Source organism: Ciona robusta, unplaced genomic scaffold (genome assembly GCF_009617815.1).
Source record: "Ciona robusta unplaced genomic scaffold, ASM961781v2 AP042741.1".
NCBI classification, from domain to species: Eukaryota; Metazoa; Chordata; class Ascidiacea; order Phlebobranchia; family Cionidae; genus Ciona; species Ciona robusta.
The window spans coordinates 338,669-360,353 of record NW_028323120.1 but is presented as its reverse complement, the minus strand read 5'-3'; the positions used below and the strand labels follow the sequence as shown (position 1 = coordinate 360,353).

General features: G+C 41.4%; 3 protein-coding genes and 1 non-coding gene across 4 annotated transcripts; 2 read left to right on the top strand and 2 right to left on the bottom strand.

Annotated features, from left to right (window-relative positions):
• Nucleotides 1-887: 887 nt before the first annotated feature.
• On the bottom strand, nucleotides 888-3,601 carry LOC149724136 (uncharacterized). The gene is made up of 7 exons (XM_089893350.1): nucleotides 3,583-3,601; nucleotides 3,258-3,464; nucleotides 2,948-3,160; nucleotides 2,749-2,888; nucleotides 2,479-2,639; nucleotides 2,060-2,308; nucleotides 888-1,988 (listed from the first exon to the last, which is right to left on the bottom strand). Exons 1-7 carry the CDS (start codon nucleotides 3,599-3,601, stop codon nucleotides 1,409-1,411), a joined length of 1,569 nt encoding a protein of 522 aa, XP_089749476.1. The 3' UTR covers nucleotides 888-1,408.
• LOC149724135 (uncharacterized) lies at nucleotides 3,296-6,543 on the bottom strand. Its single transcript, XM_089893326.1, has 6 exons — nucleotides 6,409-6,543; nucleotides 5,770-6,325; nucleotides 5,331-5,633; nucleotides 5,133-5,250; nucleotides 3,523-4,995; nucleotides 3,296-3,464 (listed from the first exon to the last, which is right to left on the bottom strand). The coding sequence occupies exons 1-5, from the start codon at nucleotides 6,541-6,543 to the stop codon at nucleotides 3,651-3,653; spliced, it is 2,457 nt and encodes an 818-aa protein (XP_089749452.1). The 3' UTR covers nucleotides 3,296-3,464; nucleotides 3,523-3,650.
• A 1,643-nt stretch (nucleotides 6,544-8,186) lies between these two features.
• On the top strand, nucleotides 8,187-10,868 carry LOC149724134 (uncharacterized). The gene has a single exon (XM_089893324.1). It carries the CDS (start codon nucleotides 8,908-8,910, stop codon nucleotides 10,219-10,221), a length of 1,314 nt encoding a protein of 437 aa, XP_089749450.1. The 5' UTR covers nucleotides 8,187-8,907; the 3' UTR covers nucleotides 10,222-10,868.
• Nucleotides 10,869-20,837: 9,969 nt separating this feature from the next.
• LOC149724133 (U2 spliceosomal RNA) lies at nucleotides 20,838-21,035 on the top strand. Its single transcript, XR_016386866.1, has one exon. It is a non-coding gene; the product is annotated as a U2 spliceosomal RNA (small nuclear RNA).
• Nucleotides 21,036-21,685: the final 650 nt, after the last annotated feature.

Sequence of the window (21,685 nt, the reverse complement as noted above, 5' to 3'; positions counted from 1 at the left end):
AATCAATGAAAGTGCGCGTGAAGACACGACCTGTGCAATGGGGGGAGCCGCTCTAAACACATGGTGGAAAAACAAAACCCCCGAAAAGAAATTCCACCAGAGGTTCAAAAAATCAGGTGCACACTTTGAATATGTATAATAGTAAGAAGTATGAAGTATATGGGAAACAGAGACAGGGTAAAACAAATACAAAATTTAACAAAAGAATTATAAAAGCAATTGCATCAAAGTTAAACAATAGATGACATTGCTGATTACAAAATTGTTACATTATTGGTGTATAACATTAACATAAATTGCTATTACAATCTTGATTATAAAATTGTTAAATTGACAAAAACATCTCCATTAACTTTGCTGCAATTCCTTACAGAAAAGAATAAACAGTACACTAATACATTAGGAAGGAATTAGTACACAAGTACACACAAATGAGGTAAAAAGAATAGGTACACAAAATAAGTACAAGTACACACAAAAATGAGGTAAAATATAAGTACACAAAATGTTTAGAATGGTTATGATATTAAATAATTGTGAAGGAGGTAGATTATGACAATAAATAACTGTGAAGGAGGTAGATTATGACAATAAATAACTGTGAAGGAGGTAGATTATGACAATAAATAATTGTGAAGGAGGTAGATTATGACAATAAATAATTGTGAAGGAGGTAGATAACTGCATTAAATAATTGAGAAGGAGGTAGATTATGATATTAAATAATTGTGAAGGAGGTAGATTATGATATTAAATAATTGTGAAAGAGGTAGATTATGATATTAAATAATTGTGAAAGAGGTAGATAACTGCATTAAATAATAATGAAATAGGTAGGGAATAGCATTAAATAATTATGAAATAGGTAGGTAACTGCATTAAATAATTATGAAATAGGTAGATAACTGCATTAAATAATTATGAAATAGGTAGATAACTGCATTAAATAATTATGAAATAGGTAGGGAATTGGATTAAATAATTATGAAATAGGTAGGGAATTGCATTAAATAATTATGAAATAGGTAGGGAATTGCATTAAATATTTATGAAATAGGTAGGTAACTGCATTAAATAATTATGAAATAGGTAGGGAATTGCATTAAATAATTATGAAATAGGTAGGTAACTGCATTAAATAATTATGAAATAGGTAGATAACTGCATTAAATAATTATGAAATAGGTAGGGAATTGCATTAAATAAATATGAAATAGGTAGGGAATTGCATTAAATAAATATGAAATAGGTAGGTAACTGCATTAAATAATTATGAAGGAAGTAGAGTATAGTAAATAAATAACAATGTTTAAAGTATTAGAACAATAATAAATTAAGGAATATAGAACAATAATGATTGTAGTGATTAAATAACAAAAATGATTAAAGTATTATAGAGGAATAATAATTATGAAGAAGAAGAAGAAGATGGTTTGTTCTTTCTTTGTCCAAATCCTTTTTGTTGTAATTGTTGCTTCCACTGGTCGTGTGTTACCGGACTCGTTTCCATGCAGTGCCAGTTACCAAAATATTGTTTATGTGTGGTTGAATCTCTTCTTTTGTTGCACTGCTTGCATTTTATTTCCACTGTTCTATGGTATGGCCTCTTCACAATACCCACTAGCTCGTCCTGTTGTTTTCGTTTTAAATAATTTCTTTTGCTGCGTGACATTGGAGGAGGAGTTCCAGTTGGTGGTGTTGTGTTGTGTGTTGATGTATTGGGTCTCAATTGAATTCTGGAAGGAGCTGGGTTGGTGGGTTTGCGGAATAGAGGTTCAGCTCTTGGGGTAACTAAGCGCAGCTTTGCTTCACCGGTAGTGTTTGCAGGTAGAATAAATGTTAATGGAGTCGGAAAGTTAACTACCGGGGGCCTGCATGGAATTTCTTTAGCTGGAGGCAGAGGCTGTGAAGAGGCCATGGCTGGTTCTGTAATTCGGATTCCTTGTAGCAAAACCTCTGCCTCACGTTTCTTCTGTTTGTTGTTGTACCTTAGACAAAAATTATAATGAGTTGTTTGTTCACACAGGTGTTGTAGTAAAAGTAATGTAAAACTGCTTACCATTGGGTTAAAGTTTTGCGGTTAATATCCGGCAACTGAATGTTGCATTCTGCCATGACCCGACTGTTGTTCATCACGCAGTCACGAATTTTTTTATAAGACGCGGTAATCAATGTCCATCTCTGTGTAGTTTTATTCTGTCGACGTTCTGGACCAGCGTGTATGTCGCACAGTTTGGAGATGGTAGATTCCACATACCGGTTGCAGTCGGGCCATTGAGCAGGACCAGTGAAAGCACCCAGGAAACATCTGCAAACAGTAAATGAACCGATTAATTAAAGTACATTACCACAGTAATTTAACTGTACAATCGGTAATTACCGTTTAGTACTTTCGACTCCAGGGGTCACTGTAGTTTTTCTTTTTGGAGCCTTAAATCTTCCCTGGGTTAGCGTGGTACGGTGGCGAGGGGCAAACACCGAGGACGCTTGTCGTATTCATCCAACGCGTGCCACAGCCTGGCTATGTCTAAGGCTTGCTCGTTTGTCAACGCGCCGGTACACTCCATAAGAGAGACCAGGCGAATTGCCAAAGAGCTAACCTTGTCGTAGCCAGGGATGTTGCACGGTCCCACACACACCTGTAAAAACATTTGGGTTTTTAAGAAAAAAAAAACATTCAGTTACCCACATACACCTGTAAAACTTTTAGTTAGTTAAGTGTTTACTAAAGCTAAGGTTCATTCTTACCTCTGCATCGGTTGCCAACGGTTCTGATGCAGAAGTGGAGGTGCTGGGTAAGGATGAATACGACGTGGATCCTGAGTCTGGTGGTGGCGATATGTTTGCGGAACTACTCGCTTGTAATGTAGGTCCAACTACTGACACACCTAAACATAAAATCAGGTTATGAGTTTTGGTGCATAAAATATAAACTTAATAAACATACCAGAAGAGAGCCTGTTGGTATCTGGAAGCAAACTGTCCAATGTAGCTTCCGCGATATCACCTTCCTCTTCTTGTTCTTGTTCTTGGAAGCCCTCGTCTAAATTGATATCGTCATCGGACAGCAGCAACGTGTCTGCAGGCTCATCAGGATCGCTGAGGGTGTTCAACACTGCTCCCGTTTGGCTGAAAAGGTACTCCACACCGATGAGTTCACCTGATGGTAAAATTAAACAAAACAGAGTTAAAATAATCTTTTTCTTTTCTTTTTGTTTTTTTATGTCTTAAGGTTACAAGAAGCAAGGTTGCTTTACCTGTATATTGTCCCAGGTGTATGGCACCGTGTGGCATTTCTTGTTTAAAGACAGACTTTTTCAGCTCGTTGGCAGCGTGGAGCACTGTTGCGTTGTAGCTGGAGATCGTTGTAGAAGAGGATACAGCAGCAGCAGCGCGGTCAGAATTCCATCTCGATATCCCCTCCAACAGATAGGTTTGAAAGTGCAAATCACTTGCACTTGTACCTGGATAAATTATACAATATAAATTTAATAAGGACTTTCAACTTTTAGAGATTTATACCTGGAATAAATCTGTTTAAGTGCAAGTGAAACGACTCCAGTGACGTTGACCCTCATGCACATCTGTAAGTTTTTAGCATTATGTCGCCCTTTTTTAATTGTCCCGTTTGAATATACAATGCATAATTTTCAGGATCCGTGATGCGTTACATGCTGCTGCTGCTCTTTCCATATCAGCGATGTGCGTTCCGCATCTAAAAGTGGTACCCCTAGTGTATCACGTCCCTGCTCCCCAGAAAATGTTTCAATCAGTTGGCCTATCAGTTGTTTTATTTGCTCTTTGGGTCTTGTTTTGCGGCGGCAGTGTTTCGCAAGTTCCTTTTTGGTAATTCGGCTAAGTACATCAGCAGAGGAAGGATTTGGAAAACCTCTGCTAACCAGCTCCGACAATTTAGCTCGAATTAATTGGTCCAAGTCCTCATTACTCCATTCGAAGATGCATCTGGACAACCGGCCCAGAAAAATACCATAAAGAGGGTGGGACTCGGTTGTACAGCCTACAGCAATTCTTCGAATAAAATGCCAAATGTCCAGACGGACGGTTGTTGTTTCCCACTTATGAAATAGTTTGTTTACGTTAGGGCGACTTGAACAACAACATCCTCTGTCTACATATATAAGGTCTGGCGGGGGGACACTGGCATTGGAGTATCTTTCCATCAATCCGTCGGCCATGTTGTTTAAACTACCTTCTCCTTCGGTTAGTACCGACATGAGGACTTGGCCGTATTCGTTGCCCACGTTGGTGACCCATGACAATGTTCCTTTAGCTTCTCCCGCCAGTTTTTTCGTGACTTTTTTTGTGGAATCCATTTTTAAAACTTTACCGAAGATTGACGTGATTTTAGATTTAATCTCATTGACGCGGGGCAAGACGTCTAACACGTACATCGTCAGAATCCATTTGTATGTGGGAATAGGTTTGAAGCTAGGTCGTTCTTCGAACGTGGGCGGCAAGATCAATCCTCCTTCGTGGGCCTTCATGAAGTGCTGGCAATCAGTCATATACTGAACGTTCCGGAATAACCATCGCTCGCTGTGCTGTTCCGTCAACTGTTTTTGAAGCTGAGTGGAGCTGTTACCCAAACCTCGTTGACGATGATTTCTAATCACTCTAACATCACAGGCAAGCTGGTACGACAGGAGTGGTGTAAATTGTGTTCTGTGGCCCACATCTAACTGATCTACAATGGCTCGACTCCAACTGATGAATTTTTTCTTGCATTTCGAGCATTCTAGATATTCTGCCGCTAAATTATAAATGTCCTCAATGTCCAACACCTGTCGAGTGTGATGATATAAGCCAGCACTTGTAAGTTCCTTAGAGCAGCCTGGTTGAGGACAAATAAATATAGCTCTCCAGAGTTTTCTTGGCATCCACAGCAGTAATCTATGCGCGAAATATCTTCCAGGATTTGGCGGTTGTGCGCATTGTAGTGATGGCTGGGGAGGATCCCACCACAGTTTATCAATTCTGTTTCAAAATAAAAATAAAAAATGAACCCTTTCATAAGTATTTGCATAAATAAAAAAAGTGAGCAACTAAAATAAACATCAATAATATAGCTTGTATTGGTTTGCTATAATTGTTAAGAATATGAGAAGTCAAACCTAGCCAAGTCGAGTTCTGGTTTCCCGGTTTTTAGGTTGCGTTTGAATAGTGCCTGAGCTATCCATGAGTGGTCTGCTGTGGGAAGTGATGTCTTCCACCCATCAGGCAAAGGCATTGCTAGAAAAGGATAATAGTTAGCAAATGTAAACAAACCACTATAGTAAGAAAATGTAAATTAGGTAGAAATCAAAGTGTACCTGCGGTTGGTGGAATAAGCGTTGCTTCGTGACGTGTGGAAGAAGTTGTCTGCATCGGTGCTGTCCTTGGTGCTGCCCTCGGTGCCGCCCTTGGTGCTTCCCTCGGTGCAGCCCTCGGTGCCGCCCTCGGTGCTGCCCTCGGTGCTTCTCTCGGTGCTATCTTCAGTTCTGGTGCGAATCCTATGCTTGTGTTCGGTGGGAATCGAATGCTCCGGCTCGGTGAGAATCCCCTGCTAGTGGTTGGTGTAGCAATGGTTCTCGGTGAGATACTTACCCCTGAAGTTGATGGTCCTGCTTGTTTTTCTAAAGAAATAGGTATGATAAGTGACTTATTACACACCGTGAATGGGCATCTGTTAGGAACTGTCTTAACAATATCACTGATAGTTCCATTGCCCCAACTTAGTCGAATAGCATATGTAGCAGAAAATGTAGTTACCCTTGTACTCCTTTTCAAATTTATCCACTACCTCACACATTTCAGCATCATCAGCAGAGTCGGAGGAGAAACCGGATTCATTTCTTCTTCGTTTTGGAACATAGGGGCTGAAAGAAATAGGATGCTGTAAAGATTTCAATTTAGATGTTAACCTAGAGTCAGACACACTCCCAGACACTAAACTAGCCAAAGGATACATCGATACAGTTTTAGGCTTAGAGCCTGAGGGTTTATCTTGCGTCTTCTTTGAAGTGGACGGTTGGTTCTTCTCAGCTTCTCTCTTCACACGGTTCTGGACACAGACTCGTACTTCATCGAATGAATCTACATAACATTTAAAAGCAGCTTTATTCTGGCTTAACATTGATTTTGACAAAACCTCATTACGAATATTCGACATCAACCAAACCGTATAACCCAGGTCGTTCTCGAGCATCCACTTGAATGACTGGCCTTTGTACTTTCCAAACTGGATCAGATACTCACCAAGTACATCGAGCTTGTCATCAGGGTTGCCACTCCTCTGCTTCACAGCCTGTATGGCATGTGATCTTACCTAGAGTTTATAATGCTGTTTATAACTGGGAAGGGTACTATAATATAATATTATATAAGTTTCACAAATCTATGTTAGTCAACCTGAGCAGGAGGGAGACATGCTTTTGGTAGATTCCCTTTCTTCTCGTTCCCGATCCTCTTCGCAGCAGGAGAGCACACCAGACGAAGTTCCCCAGAGGGAAGACGGCGAAAAATAGGGCTAGCCATATTTTTCATAAATCGCCATATTTTTCATAAATCGTATGTTGTAAATCGTAAATCGTAATTCGTATGTCTAAGTAAATAAGAGTCATTAACATGAGAAACTGTATTGATGTACATTAAATAAAGTTACTGTCGTAAACAATACAACTGTGATATAGCATTATCACAAACAAAAGCAGTAAGCACACAAGTAGTCGTAACAAGGAGGGGTGTTTCCCCAATTGACACAATAAAATGACTATTTTGACTGTATTAGTAAAAATATTAATATTTAAACATTTTTAAAGCTGTAGAAACATTCAGAACACTTATTTACACGTTATGTTAAAGTCTCAACACAATCCAAGCTCAATTAAATGAAATATTGAAATTTTTTGATATTTAACCTAGTATACAGCGTAAATAGGTATTTTCAATTTTCGAAAAAACTATTAATATTTAAACATTTTTAAAGCTGTAGAAACATTCAGAACACTTATTTACACGTTATGTTAAAGTCTCAACACAATCCAAGCTCAATTAAATGAAATATTGAAATTTTTTGATATTTAACCTAGTATACAGCGTAAATAGGTATTTTCAATTTTCGAAAAAACTATTAATATTTAAACATTTTTAAAGCTGTATAAACATTCAGTACACTTATTTACACGTTATGTTAAAATCTCAACACAATCCAAGCTCAATTAAATGAAATATTGATTTTTTTTGATATTCAACCTAGTATACAGCGTAAATAGGTAATTTCAATTTTCGAAAAAAATATTAATATTTAAACATTTTTAAAGCTGTAGAAATATTCAGTACACTTATTTACACGTTATGTTAAAGTCTCAACACAATCCAAGCTCAATTAAATGAAATATTGAAATTTTTTGATATTCAACCTAGTATACAGTGTAAATAGGTATTTTCAATTTTCGAAAAAACTATTAATATTTAAACAATAACTTATGGAATTACAGGTTACCAGACTAAAATTACCACAAACAGTTCACTTACACTTAAACTAGCTTTACATTTTAAGTTATAAACTTAAAAACACAAGTACAATCTGGTAAACTGTAACTTGCTAAAGTGCTGAACTAACACGTAAGAAATCGAATAAAATACGTTTTCTAAACAAGGACTACACTAACAAACACCACATTAACTGCCTATTGACTAGAAGTAGTTGCTAATCTAAGTTTAAACGCGTGTTAACGTTATTTGCAGACGCTTTTCACTTGGCGACTCGCAGACGACAAGACCTGATTTCTGAATTTCTGAATTCTGACGTCATCGATCAAAATCGTGGTCACTTTCTGAAATCTGATTGGTCGAGGGAAATCGACCAAAAACTAATCGTGGTCACTTGGAGCCTTTTGATTGGCCAAAGTGACCACGATTCGACCTCGAAAAATCTTTGCCGACAAGCGCAAGGATGACACGCAAAATCGTGAAGCGTTCCATATTTTACCCCTATTTTAGGCCGCACCCAAAATTTGGTTTTGTACTTTTACTAATAAAGCAAGAAAAACAACAATTCCCGAGGGCTGTTTCATTTTTTCCATCAATTGTTGTTGCACCTCTTGCTGTTACGGTTGTTATTTTTCTAGTTGTTCGAATTTAAAAAATATATATAAAATTTTTATTTTGGAGGGGGAGAGGGTGGCAAAAAATAGAGAAGAGGAGGTAGGATAAGGAGGACCAAGAGCAAAACGCTGTTGGAGAAATCATGTGACTTCGATCAATTCAAATTATCCCGTGTGTCTGGTATAGCCCAGTTCCACCGGGGCGCGGTGCGCCAAAGAGCAAACGCATTTAAACCGCTTATCTCGAATAAGTGATCCGGAGAACCTACAGAGGTATCGCTTCTCGGCTCTTCTCGCTAAGATCAAGTACGTACTCTCGTATTCTTGTTCGCTGGAGAAGTGCCTTACCTCCCAAATCGTCATCGCTGTTTATCTTGCTTCTCTGCCCGTCGACCAGGTGACCTGCTTTCTTACTACATACATTTAAGCCTTACCTGTAAACGCTCAATTTAGTTAAGCCCGAGTTTAAATTCGTATTTCCATCGTTCCAATTTTTGGCCTATAGTGTTTCCCCTGCCTTACTGTCTTTAATCCCTTTGTCTTTTTTTTGGGAAACACTGATAATTACCCTCGCCTTTGTTAATTATTGCCTTTTTCTTAGTGTTGCCACACACGCCCGACTTAATTTTTGGCAACACTGATAATTAGTTCTTTGCTGCTAATTTATTATTATTTCTTATTACTGTATTTTCCTTGCGCCTCTACGTGATCTTTACTCGTAAAGATCACGAACTCTCAAAGAAAGACTTTAATAACAAAAAAAAACTTTTAAAACCCCACAAACTGAAGAACATTGAATCCAATGGCGACCACAAACGTCATTGAGCTGGTCGAAGAGGTACGACGATCCGTCGTAATTCAACTAACAGGGAATGTGGAGCACATCAGTGTCTCCACATTCATGGAGTTGTTCGGTGAAGGTGGTCCCCTGGAAGCCGTCTCAAACCACGTAGAAGGGGTCATCACCGAATCATTCAAAGATGTCGCATTCCTATTAACCCTGAAAGCGGAAAGCGCACATAAAATTGACCAAATATTGCATCATTTCTCCAACTCGCAAGTAAAATTCACCAGTGCTGCTGGTAACGAAATGATTGTGACGGCTCACCTGCCGAAGCCGCCTCTGGAAATAGTCACCCTCCACCCAGTCCCTTGCTACATCGATGCCAGGAAGATAACAAACCTCTTGGAGAAATACCGATGGGGAAAAGTGAACAACATGGAGTTCGGATACCATCGAAACTTTAGACACATAAAGAATGGATGGCTCAACATATCCTTTGAAAAGCTAAACATTAATAACTTACCAAAAATTATTAAAATCTGTGGTAAATGGGCGACAGTCACCCGACCTGGTGAGTCCCACCTACCTCTCTGCCGCTTCTGTAAGGAGCGAGGGCATGTTCAAACAAGATGTCCCAAGAAAGGTTACTGCAACTTCTGCAAGGCAGAAGGGCACATCATCAAAAACTGTCGGTCAAAACCTACAACAACCAATTCAACCAATACACCATGGAACACAGTGCCTTTCACAAGCAAAGGAAACAACCCAACGGCAACAACAACTCAAATAAAAACTTCGAACAAATACGCACTCCTCACCACAGAGGACCCAAGAATTGACTTGGCAAACATGGAAATATTCCCAAGCCTGACCGAAAGCTCGTCCGCTCAAAACAAAACCCCAAAGCCACAACGGAAAAAAAAGCAACACACCCCAAAAAGAAAAGAATTGGAAAGTAAACAACCAGTAATCACAAAAGTACCTGAGACCAAAACACCAATTAAAAACCCAATCAACGAAAACAGCAAAAACCAATCATCGCCGGAATTTTCAGATCTCTCAAAAAATGAAACACCGGAACGGAATATTCCAAACCGCCAACAAGCAAACACAACCGAAGAAAACATAAACATAATAGAGGAATATCATAGCAATTTGGAGAGCAACCCAACACACTATTATTCAAACATATCCGAAATGGAAACGTCAACACCCGCACACGAACGTTATACAGACCCACCAACGATCAGAAGATCACCAGGAAGTCTGCAGCTGTTATTTCAGTCGACCAGTACACCGTCAAAAAAACGGAAAGTCAACAACCACACTTAACCCTTAATCTTCCACTCCTTCCTTTTTCCAATTATATATATAAATATATCAATCTGCATGAATTTTCTATGTAATATTGCATTGTTTTCAAGTGACACCCTATATTATCCATGGGCTTAACTAAGAGCGAACAGGAAAATTATATTAAAATAGGTACAATTAACACAAATGGAATCAAAAATAAAATTGGAATGATTAAAAACTATATGGACAAAAATAATATCTCAATTCTTGGAATACAGGAAACGCATATACTACCAATAGAAATAATTACGAATTTAGAAAATAGTACCCAAAGTAAAGCTTTCATAAACGCCCCCCACATTGGTGATTCCCGAAAATTTAGTTGTGGCACTCTCGTGTTAATTAAAAAATATCTCATACAAATATTTGAAATAACACACGAAATAATACTAACGAATTGGATCCAAAAAATCAAACTTTACAAAAATAGCTTTGACATAGATATATACAACCTTTATTTGCAATCTGGATCCAAACATAAATACGGAAACATTCGGAGAACACAATTGGAAACATTGGAATCCAAACTAAACAACAACACGGACAACAACATAATCGTAATGGGAGATTTTAATATGGTTATGAACAAACTTGACACAACGGGTACGTACAATTCAGCAAATATAGATAGAAAAAAATGGCTCAACATTGAACAAACGCACGAATTAAAAGATATATTTCGCATACTAAAAAAAACCGAACTGGCATACTCTCGCATCACAATAAAATCATCCAGCAGAATCGATAGAATATACGGAAACAAAAATATAATAAAAAATATAACGGCATGCGAGCATATTAGAAACTATTTCTCGGACCACAACAACTGTCCAATCATAACAATTAACATAAATTCAAACAAGAAATGGGGCGAATCTTTCTATAAAATTAACGACTCAATTCTAGATTCGGTTGATTTCATTGAAAAAATTTTAATTGCCTGGGAACATTGGAGACAGCAAAAAACTTATATTCGGGATAGTATTAAATGGTGGGAACTTGGGAAAAAATTAATTACAAACGAAACTCAGGAATACTCCTCATGTATTAACTACGAAGAAAAACTGCGCTACAGAAAATCCGTCGAAGAACTGCAAATCCTAAAACAACGAAGAAATAGCCGTGAAATAATTAAAGAAATAGAAAGACTGGAAAATAACATCAACGTATATGAAGATAAAATAAATCAAGGGGCACTTATTAGATCGAGAATACACCAGATAGAAAATGAAGAGAATCCGGGACGAGAATTTTTTAAATATGAAATCACTCAAAGGAAAAATGATAGAATCAATAACATAAAAAATACAGACGGCATAATATCCGAAACCAAAGAACAAACAATTTCAAACATCTATAATTTCTACCATGACCTTTGGGGTAAAAAATCGATTACCACAAACCAAAACAAATATATAGAGGATATAAAACCCATCCCTCTTGACCCAGAGGAAACTAAAACGCTGAACAGTCCAATAACAGTAAACGAAATAAAAAATTCCATTGAATCGCTAAATAAAGATAGCTCTCCCGGCAGTGATGGTCTAACACTGAAAATGTATAAAACAATGGACAAATTATTTGTTTATGACCTGGCAGAAATCTACAATAACATCTACATAAAAAAACAACTGACAAAAACAATGCGCATTGCGATTACAAAATTAATTTATAAAAGAGGCGATAGACTTGACATTCGAAACTGGCGTCCCATATCTCTTTTAAATACGGACTACAAAATTCTCAGTAAAATAATTAACAATAGATTCAAAACCTTTTTAGACAAAGCAATCAGTGGCAATCAAAAATGTGGAGTAAAAGATCGTACCATCGACCAAGCGATCTATAATATCCAAAGTACTCTAGACTCGGCAAAACTACTGAATAAAAAATTAAGCCTAATATCCATAGATTACGAGAAAGCTTTTGATAACATAGACCACGGACGACTTCATCTTTAAAATCTTGGAAAGTATGCATATCCCGCAATATTTGATCAATTGGACAAAAATCCTCTACAATAACATTAGCAGTAAAATTGAAATTAATGGCGCATTTACAGACGAAATTCTTATAAAACGTGGAATACGACAGGGCTGTCCACTCAGCATGACACTCTTTATAATTGGCACCGAAATATTAACAAAAAAAATTAATGCAAATCGCAACATTACCGGATATAAATTGAATAATATTGAAATAAAGTTGGAGCAATACGCAGACGATCTAACCATAATTACCGGAGAAGACACTAACTTATTGGAATTGAAAAAAGAATTACTAGACTACCAAAACGCATCTGGCCAAAAAATTAATGACAACAAGACGCAGATCCTAACCAATCTTACAGAATATCCATCTAACTTCCAGAAAATAGGATGGCAAAATTTTATTAAAGACGACATAAATATACTTGGCATAAATTTTAGTTTCAAATACGCAGTGGGAAAACAATGGGAGAAAATAACAAAAAGAATACAAACAACCCTCAACAACCACAGTAAACGAAACCTCACACTTAACGGTAAAACAATGTTAATCAATACCCTGATTATACCCCAACTGCTTCACGTCGGAAAACACATCCAAATACCAAAACAAATAGTAAAAATTCTAAACCAACACATTTTTAAATTCATTTGGGCTCCCTCCAAATTTGAAAAAATTGGCCGCGACAAACTCCAGCTGGGGAAAAAACAAGGAGGTAGAGGAATAATAAATATTAAAAACAAACTAATTAGCGCCAAATTATGTAGAATCTACGAACTCACCAAAATAGAAAAAATCGAACAACCATGGCATGAATGGGCACGATACCAATTCGGATCCACCATGAAACTGATTAACCCAAATCTATACAGCAACCGCTCTCCCAATACAACACACCCCACACCACTCTACAATACAATAAGAATACAATTCCTAACACTCCACAAAGAAAACTTCACCTGGGAAAGTTCGAAACTAAAACCTATTTATACTACGCTACAAGGAATGTCCGGTGTTGAAAATAAAATAAAAATAAATGGGGAAATAATACCTTGGGAAAAAATAAATTGTGTGACTAAGAGCGTTAAGCCATTCATCAGCAACATAGAAAGAGACATGCACTACAAGATTGCAAATAAAGCTTATCTATTTGGAGATTTTTACAAAAAATTTTCATCAAATTATTATAAAGGGCAAATTCAAATTACAAATTGTAAATTTTGCCAGATGCCTGTGGACAATATATCCCACATAATGCAAGAATGCGCGATCACCAATAAATTCTTCAATCAAGTTTGCAATTATGCTAATAAAATTTTTAATTATAAATGTGAAATAACCAATCAACTACTAATGTATAATATTCCCAACGGTAAACAAATTGACAATATTGGATTCCTAAAGCTCATCTCAATGGCAAAAATAGTAATTCTCGAGAGCAAACAAAAATTGGATCACGACAATGCTTACACTTGGAACAACAAGGAATTTATAAAACATAGGTTATGGATAGTTAAAACCAAATTTAAAACAGCGGTCATGGGATTGTCTCAAAAATTTGGTGCTGGAAATACCGAAAATACTCTTAAAATAACTAACCTAGAAAAACTATAGAAAAGGCTTAAATGTACAGGTCACCACTCATTTACTTTTACCTGTCATGTACCAATTATATTCGCCATTTTCGTTGTATGAGTACAAGCAAATTTATTCGATGGTTTATGAAACATGTGACAAAATATAAACAAGCGTTTTTTGTTTAAATTTGATTATTTTCTCTACAAGAAGAATAATCCCTTTTCCCTCCTCCCAAAAATGCATCATTTCTTTCCGTTAGCTGATAATATGTTCATGCAAAAGAATCCCGTATTCATTTCATTCTGCAATTTTATATCCTTGTTTGAATGTTTTACTGCGTACTGTGTTTCTAACAGGAAATGTGTCCTTGTTTTTAATAAGAAAAAAAAAAAAGATCAAAAAAAAAAAAAAAAAAAAAAGATCAAGTGTGGGTTCTTCTTCAAACAAAAAGAAAAAAACGGTTCTTTTCAGAACCCTGAGATATTTTTTTAGATTCGAAAACGAAGCGATCAACCTCTACAAAGAACCCACTACAACAAGATCTTGGCGACCAACTACACCTGCAGCCTTCCGTCGACTCTCCACCACCTGCGCACCTCCCTCCGACTCCAAGCGGCAGACAGTGGCACCACCAGCACTCCAAGGGTCCACAGCTAGAAGAGTGCACCCCCCACTGCTAGGAAGAGCTAGGCATTGCCCGCTGTGGGCCTTGTGCTGGCTGTCTGCCGCTGATTGGCACGTTAGGGAGTGTGCGCTGAGCACGATAGGGAGGCTGCTGAAGCCGAACAACCCGTGCCGGGGACTTTAGGACTTTAAACTAAAATCTGCAACACTAATACTATTGGATTACCACTGGACAATAACCTGATCTACAACAACCAATTGGATTACAGAACCAAATTACAATCTCAACTACAAACAAAAAGTGAGTCCCCGGCCGGGTTTCTATATTACTGCTTTTACAATTTTAAAAATTTTATAGTATTTTATTAATTTTTCCGCCCCGCTAGCACTTAAATTGGCACCCCCCCTAATAATAAAAAAAAAAATAGATAACCCTCCACCACCTAAACCCCGGTCACCCCCTCAAAACTAATTGGAACCCGGACCTTTTCCCTCTATCAAATTTCCGGTTCAGTTTGGCTTAATTACCTAAAACCCGTCTTTATTTTATCCCTTTATTGCCCCTTAAACCAAATTATTCAAATTGAAATCCGGCCAAATTGCCTTGCTGAACCACCACCATTTTTGTTTTTCTTATAAAACTAAATTTTTCAACAACCCAAAATCATAAAATTAAAACTGTTATCTGATTAGTCTAAATTCTGTTATTGACAAAACTTCCATACCAACCTTAATCTTATCATTATCTTCACCCAGACTGCTCAATCTAGTTCTTTTTTTTTCTCAATCAATAAGGAGGTGTTTTTTTTGGTCTGTTGTTTTATAGTTTACCGTTATAATAGTCTGTTGCCCTATAGTTTTCCTTGGCGTAATTCTGGTCTACTATAGTTGGTGCCTCTAAAATATTATCATACCAAAGAGTGCTAGCGATTTCCATTATTAACTCACCCACCAGTACTGCTGTGCATCCACGCAGCACCACGTCTGCCATCACGTACAGTGCGCTTGCTGCCTTGTGTTTTGTTTTGCAGACACCACTGGACGATAGATGGCGACTTCGTCTTCCTCCGTTTCATCGGGGAATGTTCAGACCGAGGTGCGTTGCGTCTACCACGGAAAAGGAGACTTGTTGCTGGAATGCCCAGTTGCCCATTGCCCTAGCATACACCCCACAGTTGCCACAATCACAAAGCACTTAAAAAAGCATCACACACCTCAATTCGAACACATAACCACTAAAAATCTCACAATAACATATACATGCAGTCAATGTAGTTTCTCCACCACCGGTCTCACACAACACCACATATCCAAACACTTCAAAACATGCAAAGGCGTGGGCGCTGTTCAGGAAGGCAACAAGGGTCGATTCTGCTGCCCTGCATGCGGTACCAGGTGGGCTCTTTTGTGTAAGGCACGGCACCATTTTAATAATGTCCACTCGGAGTATGACACCCCTCCAATTGCCGCTTTCTCTGGCACACCCTATAAATTAAAAAACCGGAAATTTACAATTATTAATAAGGCCCTAACATATTCATGCCCTCTCCCCCCCAACCAACTACTTTGCCCTTTGTGGTCGTGCTCCCTCACGATCTTAAATAAACCTCTTTCAAGCGTGCAGCAGCTGAAACGGCACATGGCGACGGCTCACAAGGCCAGAGTCATGTTCCAGCTCAGTTGCGGCAGGTGCTCAGAGCCCGTTGCCACTGCGGAAACCCTCCAATTGGCAAAGGGTCACTGGGCATCTTGCCAAGGGAAGCGACCACTCTCTTCATCTAAGGGTGGGCGCATTTCGCCCACTCCACCTGCTAATCTACCCTCTACTTCCTTAACAACCTCCCCTTCAAACCTGCTCCCTTCCAACTCTCCTCTCCAAGCTCCTCCCCCCAAAGTAGCACCCTCGTCCCTACGGCCTGTAAAGCTCGAGTCCCCATTCCCTCTTTCTTACGCGGCGGCTGTGAAGTCACCTTTTTCATCACCCCCCCCCCGTTAATTTTTATAGATCTTACTTCTCCTACCCCCTCAGGATGTTCTGGCGTAACCGGAACATCCTCCGTCACTGCCCCTTACACCGGGTCGTTCGAGGCTGTGTCCGAGAGCGACTCGTCCCCCATCCTCGATCGAAATCGCCGGCGAGGACTCCCCTTGAATTCCTCTGCGAGTTCCGGCTCGCGGGGGTCTTCCCCGATCCTGGAAAGGTCGTCCCTTCGACCCATACCAGCCCCCCTTACGCTTTGCCTTTCTCCACCAGTCGCTGGTCCAATGATTTCCTGTGAGGACCGCAGCGCCCCCCCTTCCATTCGCTCGAGCTCCCCCAGTCCTAACTCCCCAGCATCCGTAAGCTCCGTGGAGGCGCACTTGTCTGACTTGTTAGACAAACTGTCTTCCGGAGAACTGCGGCCGCTATCCCCCACCCTGCCTTCTTCAGGCTTTTTTGGCCCGCAGAAGTCCGGCAAGTATCCATGCCCGGCTGGATGGCCCACAGACGGTACGCGGCCGACGCGTCCCCGTCCCTAGTAACCCAAGCTGAAGCGGATGTCGCCATCACCAGTGAGGAGGTTGAGGCGGTCCTCAGTGGCCTAAACGTTCAGTCCGCTCCGGGCTCGGATGGCCTCTCTTATCGATTTTGGAAGGGCCTCGATCCTAGTGGTCGATTGTTGTCGCGCCTTTTCGAAATCGTTAGGAGGCACGGTCGTATTCCGGGCGCGTGGCGGACTTGTAGCGTCACCCTGCTCTGCAAAGATGCTCAGGGGGACGTTCAGGACGTGGGAAACTGGAGACCGATCAGCATCTGCCGCACCTTGTACAAATTGTACGCGGCTGTGATCGCCAGACGTATTCAGACTTGGGCGAAAGAGGGCGGGGTGCTCTCGGCGCCCCAGAAAGGGTTCATGCCAGTTGAGGGTGTGTTCGAGCACGTCTTCATGTTGGATACCGTCCTTTCCGACGCCAAGCTGAGGCGCAAGAATCTTCTTGCCGTCTTCCTTGACGTTCGGAATGCGTTCGGAAGCGTCCGGCATGAATGCTTGCTCGAAGTTCTTCGGCACTTCGATGCTCCCCATTACTTGGTTGAACTCGTGAGGGATGTTTACACCGGTGCGACCTGCCGTGTTAGATCTTCGGCTGGTGAGACCGGTGATATACCCTGTGATCGAGGTGTCAGGCAGGGCTGTCCCCTGTCTGGCATTCTTTTCAACCTGGTAATGGAGGTGCTAATATCAGGGCTCAGTGCCGGGAATGATGGCTACCGGATGGCTTGCTTAGGTGGTAAGCTCACTCAAGTCCTGGCCTACGCTGACGATTTGGTGGTAGTCACGGAAAATCGTGATCAGATGCTACGTCAGCTGGGTGTGTGTGAGGAATTCGGCCGTTGGGCAGGCCTTGCATTCAATCAACGGAAGTGTGGCCGGATCGGTTGGAGGACGTTGCGGGGAGGGAGGAGGGTCGCACTGGAGGATCCTCTGCTCCTTAACGGAGTGGAGATCCCCCTGTTGCGGCCCGGTGAACACTATAAATACCTTGGCGCCATGACTGGCGCCATGAGTGTTCCCCGCACCGGATCCCAGCTGATCAAGGACTTCCGTGCAAGGCTCCAACGGTTGTTTACATCGTTCCTCACACCACACCAGAAGCTGATCGCTCTGAAACGGTTTCTGCTGCCAAGTCTCAGCTTTCATCTGAGGGTTCGTCCGATTGCGCGGTCTGAGCTGATCGCGCTCGACCGTCGCGTGCGCGAGTGCCTTAGGGTGGCGTTTCGCTTGACCAAGCCCTCGTGTCAGGCTGTGTTTCATACACCGACTGACATGGGTGGTCTGGGTGTCCCGTCGGTATGCAGTGAGAGCAGCATACTGACGATCGCAAAGGGGTTCAAGATGTTAACGTCACCCGACGGCACGGTGTCCGCGACGGCTTCGGCGCGCGTGAAGCTCTACGCCGCTAAATTTGGCGGCCTCACTGAAGCAGGTCCTTCGGACTGGGCGCGTTATCTATCTGGTGATGACGTCAACGGGAATAGCACTCGCAAACCCGGCGCTAACCTGCCTTCTGGTCTGTGGACTCGCGTCCGGTGTGCCAGCAGGCAGTTAGGTGCTGTGTGGCGCGTTTGCCCGGAAAACGGCATCACTGTGCGGGTGCGTAATTCTGTGATTACCTCCCGAGACCGACGGAAGCTCATCAAATCCTTCCACGATTGCTCTAATCAGCAGTGGAAGGAGCAGTGGATGCAGCACCCCAACCAGGGGAAGACCGCTGCAGCGCATATGGCTTATGCCGATGCGAACCGCTGGGTGAAGCAGCCGTCGGTTATGGAACCTCATACATACTTCTTTGCATTGAGGGCGCGCTTGAACCTGTTACCCACCAGGGTTTCACGAGCTATTTATAGCAGGGACCAACACCCGGACATTTTATGCCGACGTTGTGGTGCGTCAGTTGAGTCCCTCCCGCATGTACTAAACCATTGTCCTCCCAATATGAGCATAATACTCGGGAGGCATAATTTGGTACTGCAGGAGGTTCTGAACGCGGTAGACAAAACCCAGTTCAAAGAGATATCCGTTGACCGAACGGTCCCCGAGCACATGTCGGCGACAGGTGAGGCCTTGCGGCCTGACATAGTGGCACGGCGGAATGACGGTTCCGTCGTGGTCGTCGACGTGGCTTGCCCGTTCGATCAAAAGGCGAACTTTGATGAGGCGGCAAAACGGAAGCTCCTAAAGTACGACAAGCTTTGTTGCAATATCGCTGCCTCCACAGGGAAACCTGTGGAGTGTCATGCGATAGTCGTGGGCTCCTTGGGGAGCCTCGCGGAGGGTCTGTCCACCTCCCTCCGGGCTTTGGGAATAACCGGTTTTGCTCGCTCTAAGCTCGTCAGGAAACTGGCGGTGCTTGCCATCAAGGGTAGCCAAAAGATCTGGTGTTCTTGGCGAGCTGCAGTCCCGGCAGAGTAGGCGAGATCGTGAGCTCTACACCGCTTCACGATTTGACGAGTTCTTCTTGAGTCGATCCCCAACGGCAACGCACTCCAAATTTAACGACCGCCTGGCGACGCCACTGATCTCCCAGTCATCCGTGCTCCGAGGGCACTTAAGGGGAACCGATTCACGGATACTGCAAGTTGGCGGGGGCGCACTCACCAAATGGAAGAGGAGGGAGCCCAACGATGCCCCGAACTACCGCCCCGTCCCTACGCACCGTGTTTTTTGTGAGTAAATATTTTCACTAATACAGGGACGGGGCCATGAACTGATCTATTCTGCACGCTGCCCCGCCTAGCCTCGGCCACAAATAAATAGTCAGGCCGGGGCGTACTACCAATTGTTTCGGATATGGCGGGGCCCATCACGTGCCTCCGCCACCACACACAAAAACATTTTAAATTCTTCGGTTCCCCAACCACTACAACAAAGCGAGCGGCCCCTCTTAGATTCAATTTTAAAATTTTAAATTAGTGCACCCAACTTTTTTACGTGTTGTGTTTTTTGTATTTCTTTTCCACAGATTTTATATTTTTGTAATATATTTTATATACACAACACTATTTTTATATACTTCCTTGCACTATCCCACTTTTTGTAATTACAACTTTTTAACTTTTATGCCGCTCGCTGAGACTTGCACGGATGACCAGACATACTTTTATAAAATTATAACATTGTTTTAATTGTCGCGGGGTATCAGTGGCGCCCCTTTGCCGCCGTGAAAGCCCTTTTCAACTTAATTCGCCCCTTGGTCCAAATTTTTCCCCATTGCCTGTAAAAGTGCGTTGCCGTCGACTCGAACTCGTCATTTTTACCGCCTCTCTGTTACTGAACTATGACCAGCTTGGCCGTTGAAGTTGGCTTTATTTCGCCGGCTTTGCATTATATATATATTTTTTTGGGTAATCCGTTTTTTTTTCATATATAAAACCATTCGGCTTAAAATCTCCAAATCCCCATCATCCACCCTGGTCACACCCAATGAAACATTTTTTTTAGTCAATTATTTTTTCGGATTACCCCTCCCAAATTGTCATATAGTTTAATACCCCGTTTTGCCAAGTTGGTCTTTTCCCCATCCCCTCCTGTCCTTCCGGTAATTCCATATCATTTTATTCTTAATTCGGCCCAATAAGTAGTGCAACCTTAAGACGAAGTCCCCAGACGCCCGGTCCCCCTTCTTTGTCATGGACCGGGCCAGCCCCCCTATTACTACCAACACACTATTTTATTTTTTCTTTCCTTTTATTAGTCTTTATTCATATTGCCGCCCAACTGCAATGTCGTGGCGCAGGGGGGTTCCCTCTGTCGGCCCAGTGGACGACCGTCTAAAAAACAGGCACAGGCAGCAGGCACTTATCACCCGGTACCTCCGGGTACCGGAGGCTGGTTTTCAGCGCACTTGTACGTGATGGCCAATTTTATTTATTGCATTTTATCCGCGTCGTGGTGAGTGCGTGGATGCATTAATAAAAGATGAACCCCTGGGACGGAAACGATTCGTTTCCTCTATGTATTAATCGGATTTTTGAACATAGGGCATGGTGCTGGAGCTTGCTCCACCCTGCTCACGGGTTGTCCTGGTATTGCAGTACCTCCAGGTTCGGCCCACATTCCACTCTGGTGGAATAACAACAAACCAATAAATAAATAAATAAATAAGCACATTCTCCGTATATATGCAAGGTTCATCCCCCGCCTTACAGTTTCGAAGAGTAAAATTTGCAAAAGAAAACAGTCCCGAATAAATGTCCAAAAAGTAGTCAAACTTGTGTAACTTTCCAGTAGAAAGAAGCGGTATGTACAGAAAATAGATTTATGTACAACTTTTAGGAATTTTGTAAGTTAGGGGTTACAGGAATTGGGAGGAGCTAGGGGTAGGTGGTGACGTCGGGGAATCGCGGTTAGTGATAGCGACTGTGCATGGGGTTAGGGTTTGTGACTGAGAACTGAGAAAAAGACCGAGAACAGCGATATAAAATATAGTTTGAGCCTCGGCCTATATTCTTACCTTATTCAAATAGAATGCCCGAACATGTCGGACATGTTCACTTGGAGTCGAAAAACAATCTTCGTTTACTGGGGAATTTAAGCGCTATAATCTAGTTCGTTTGTTAAACGAATGAGTGACAATTCCTAATGTTAAAGTGGCCCTTGAGAAGAAAAGTTAACATCCCCGATCGCATGACACGAGACGTGAAGAGTGGGGCTCTAGTTTACTCGTACCAATATTGGAAAACTACAGAGAAGATGGCGCTGGCATCAAG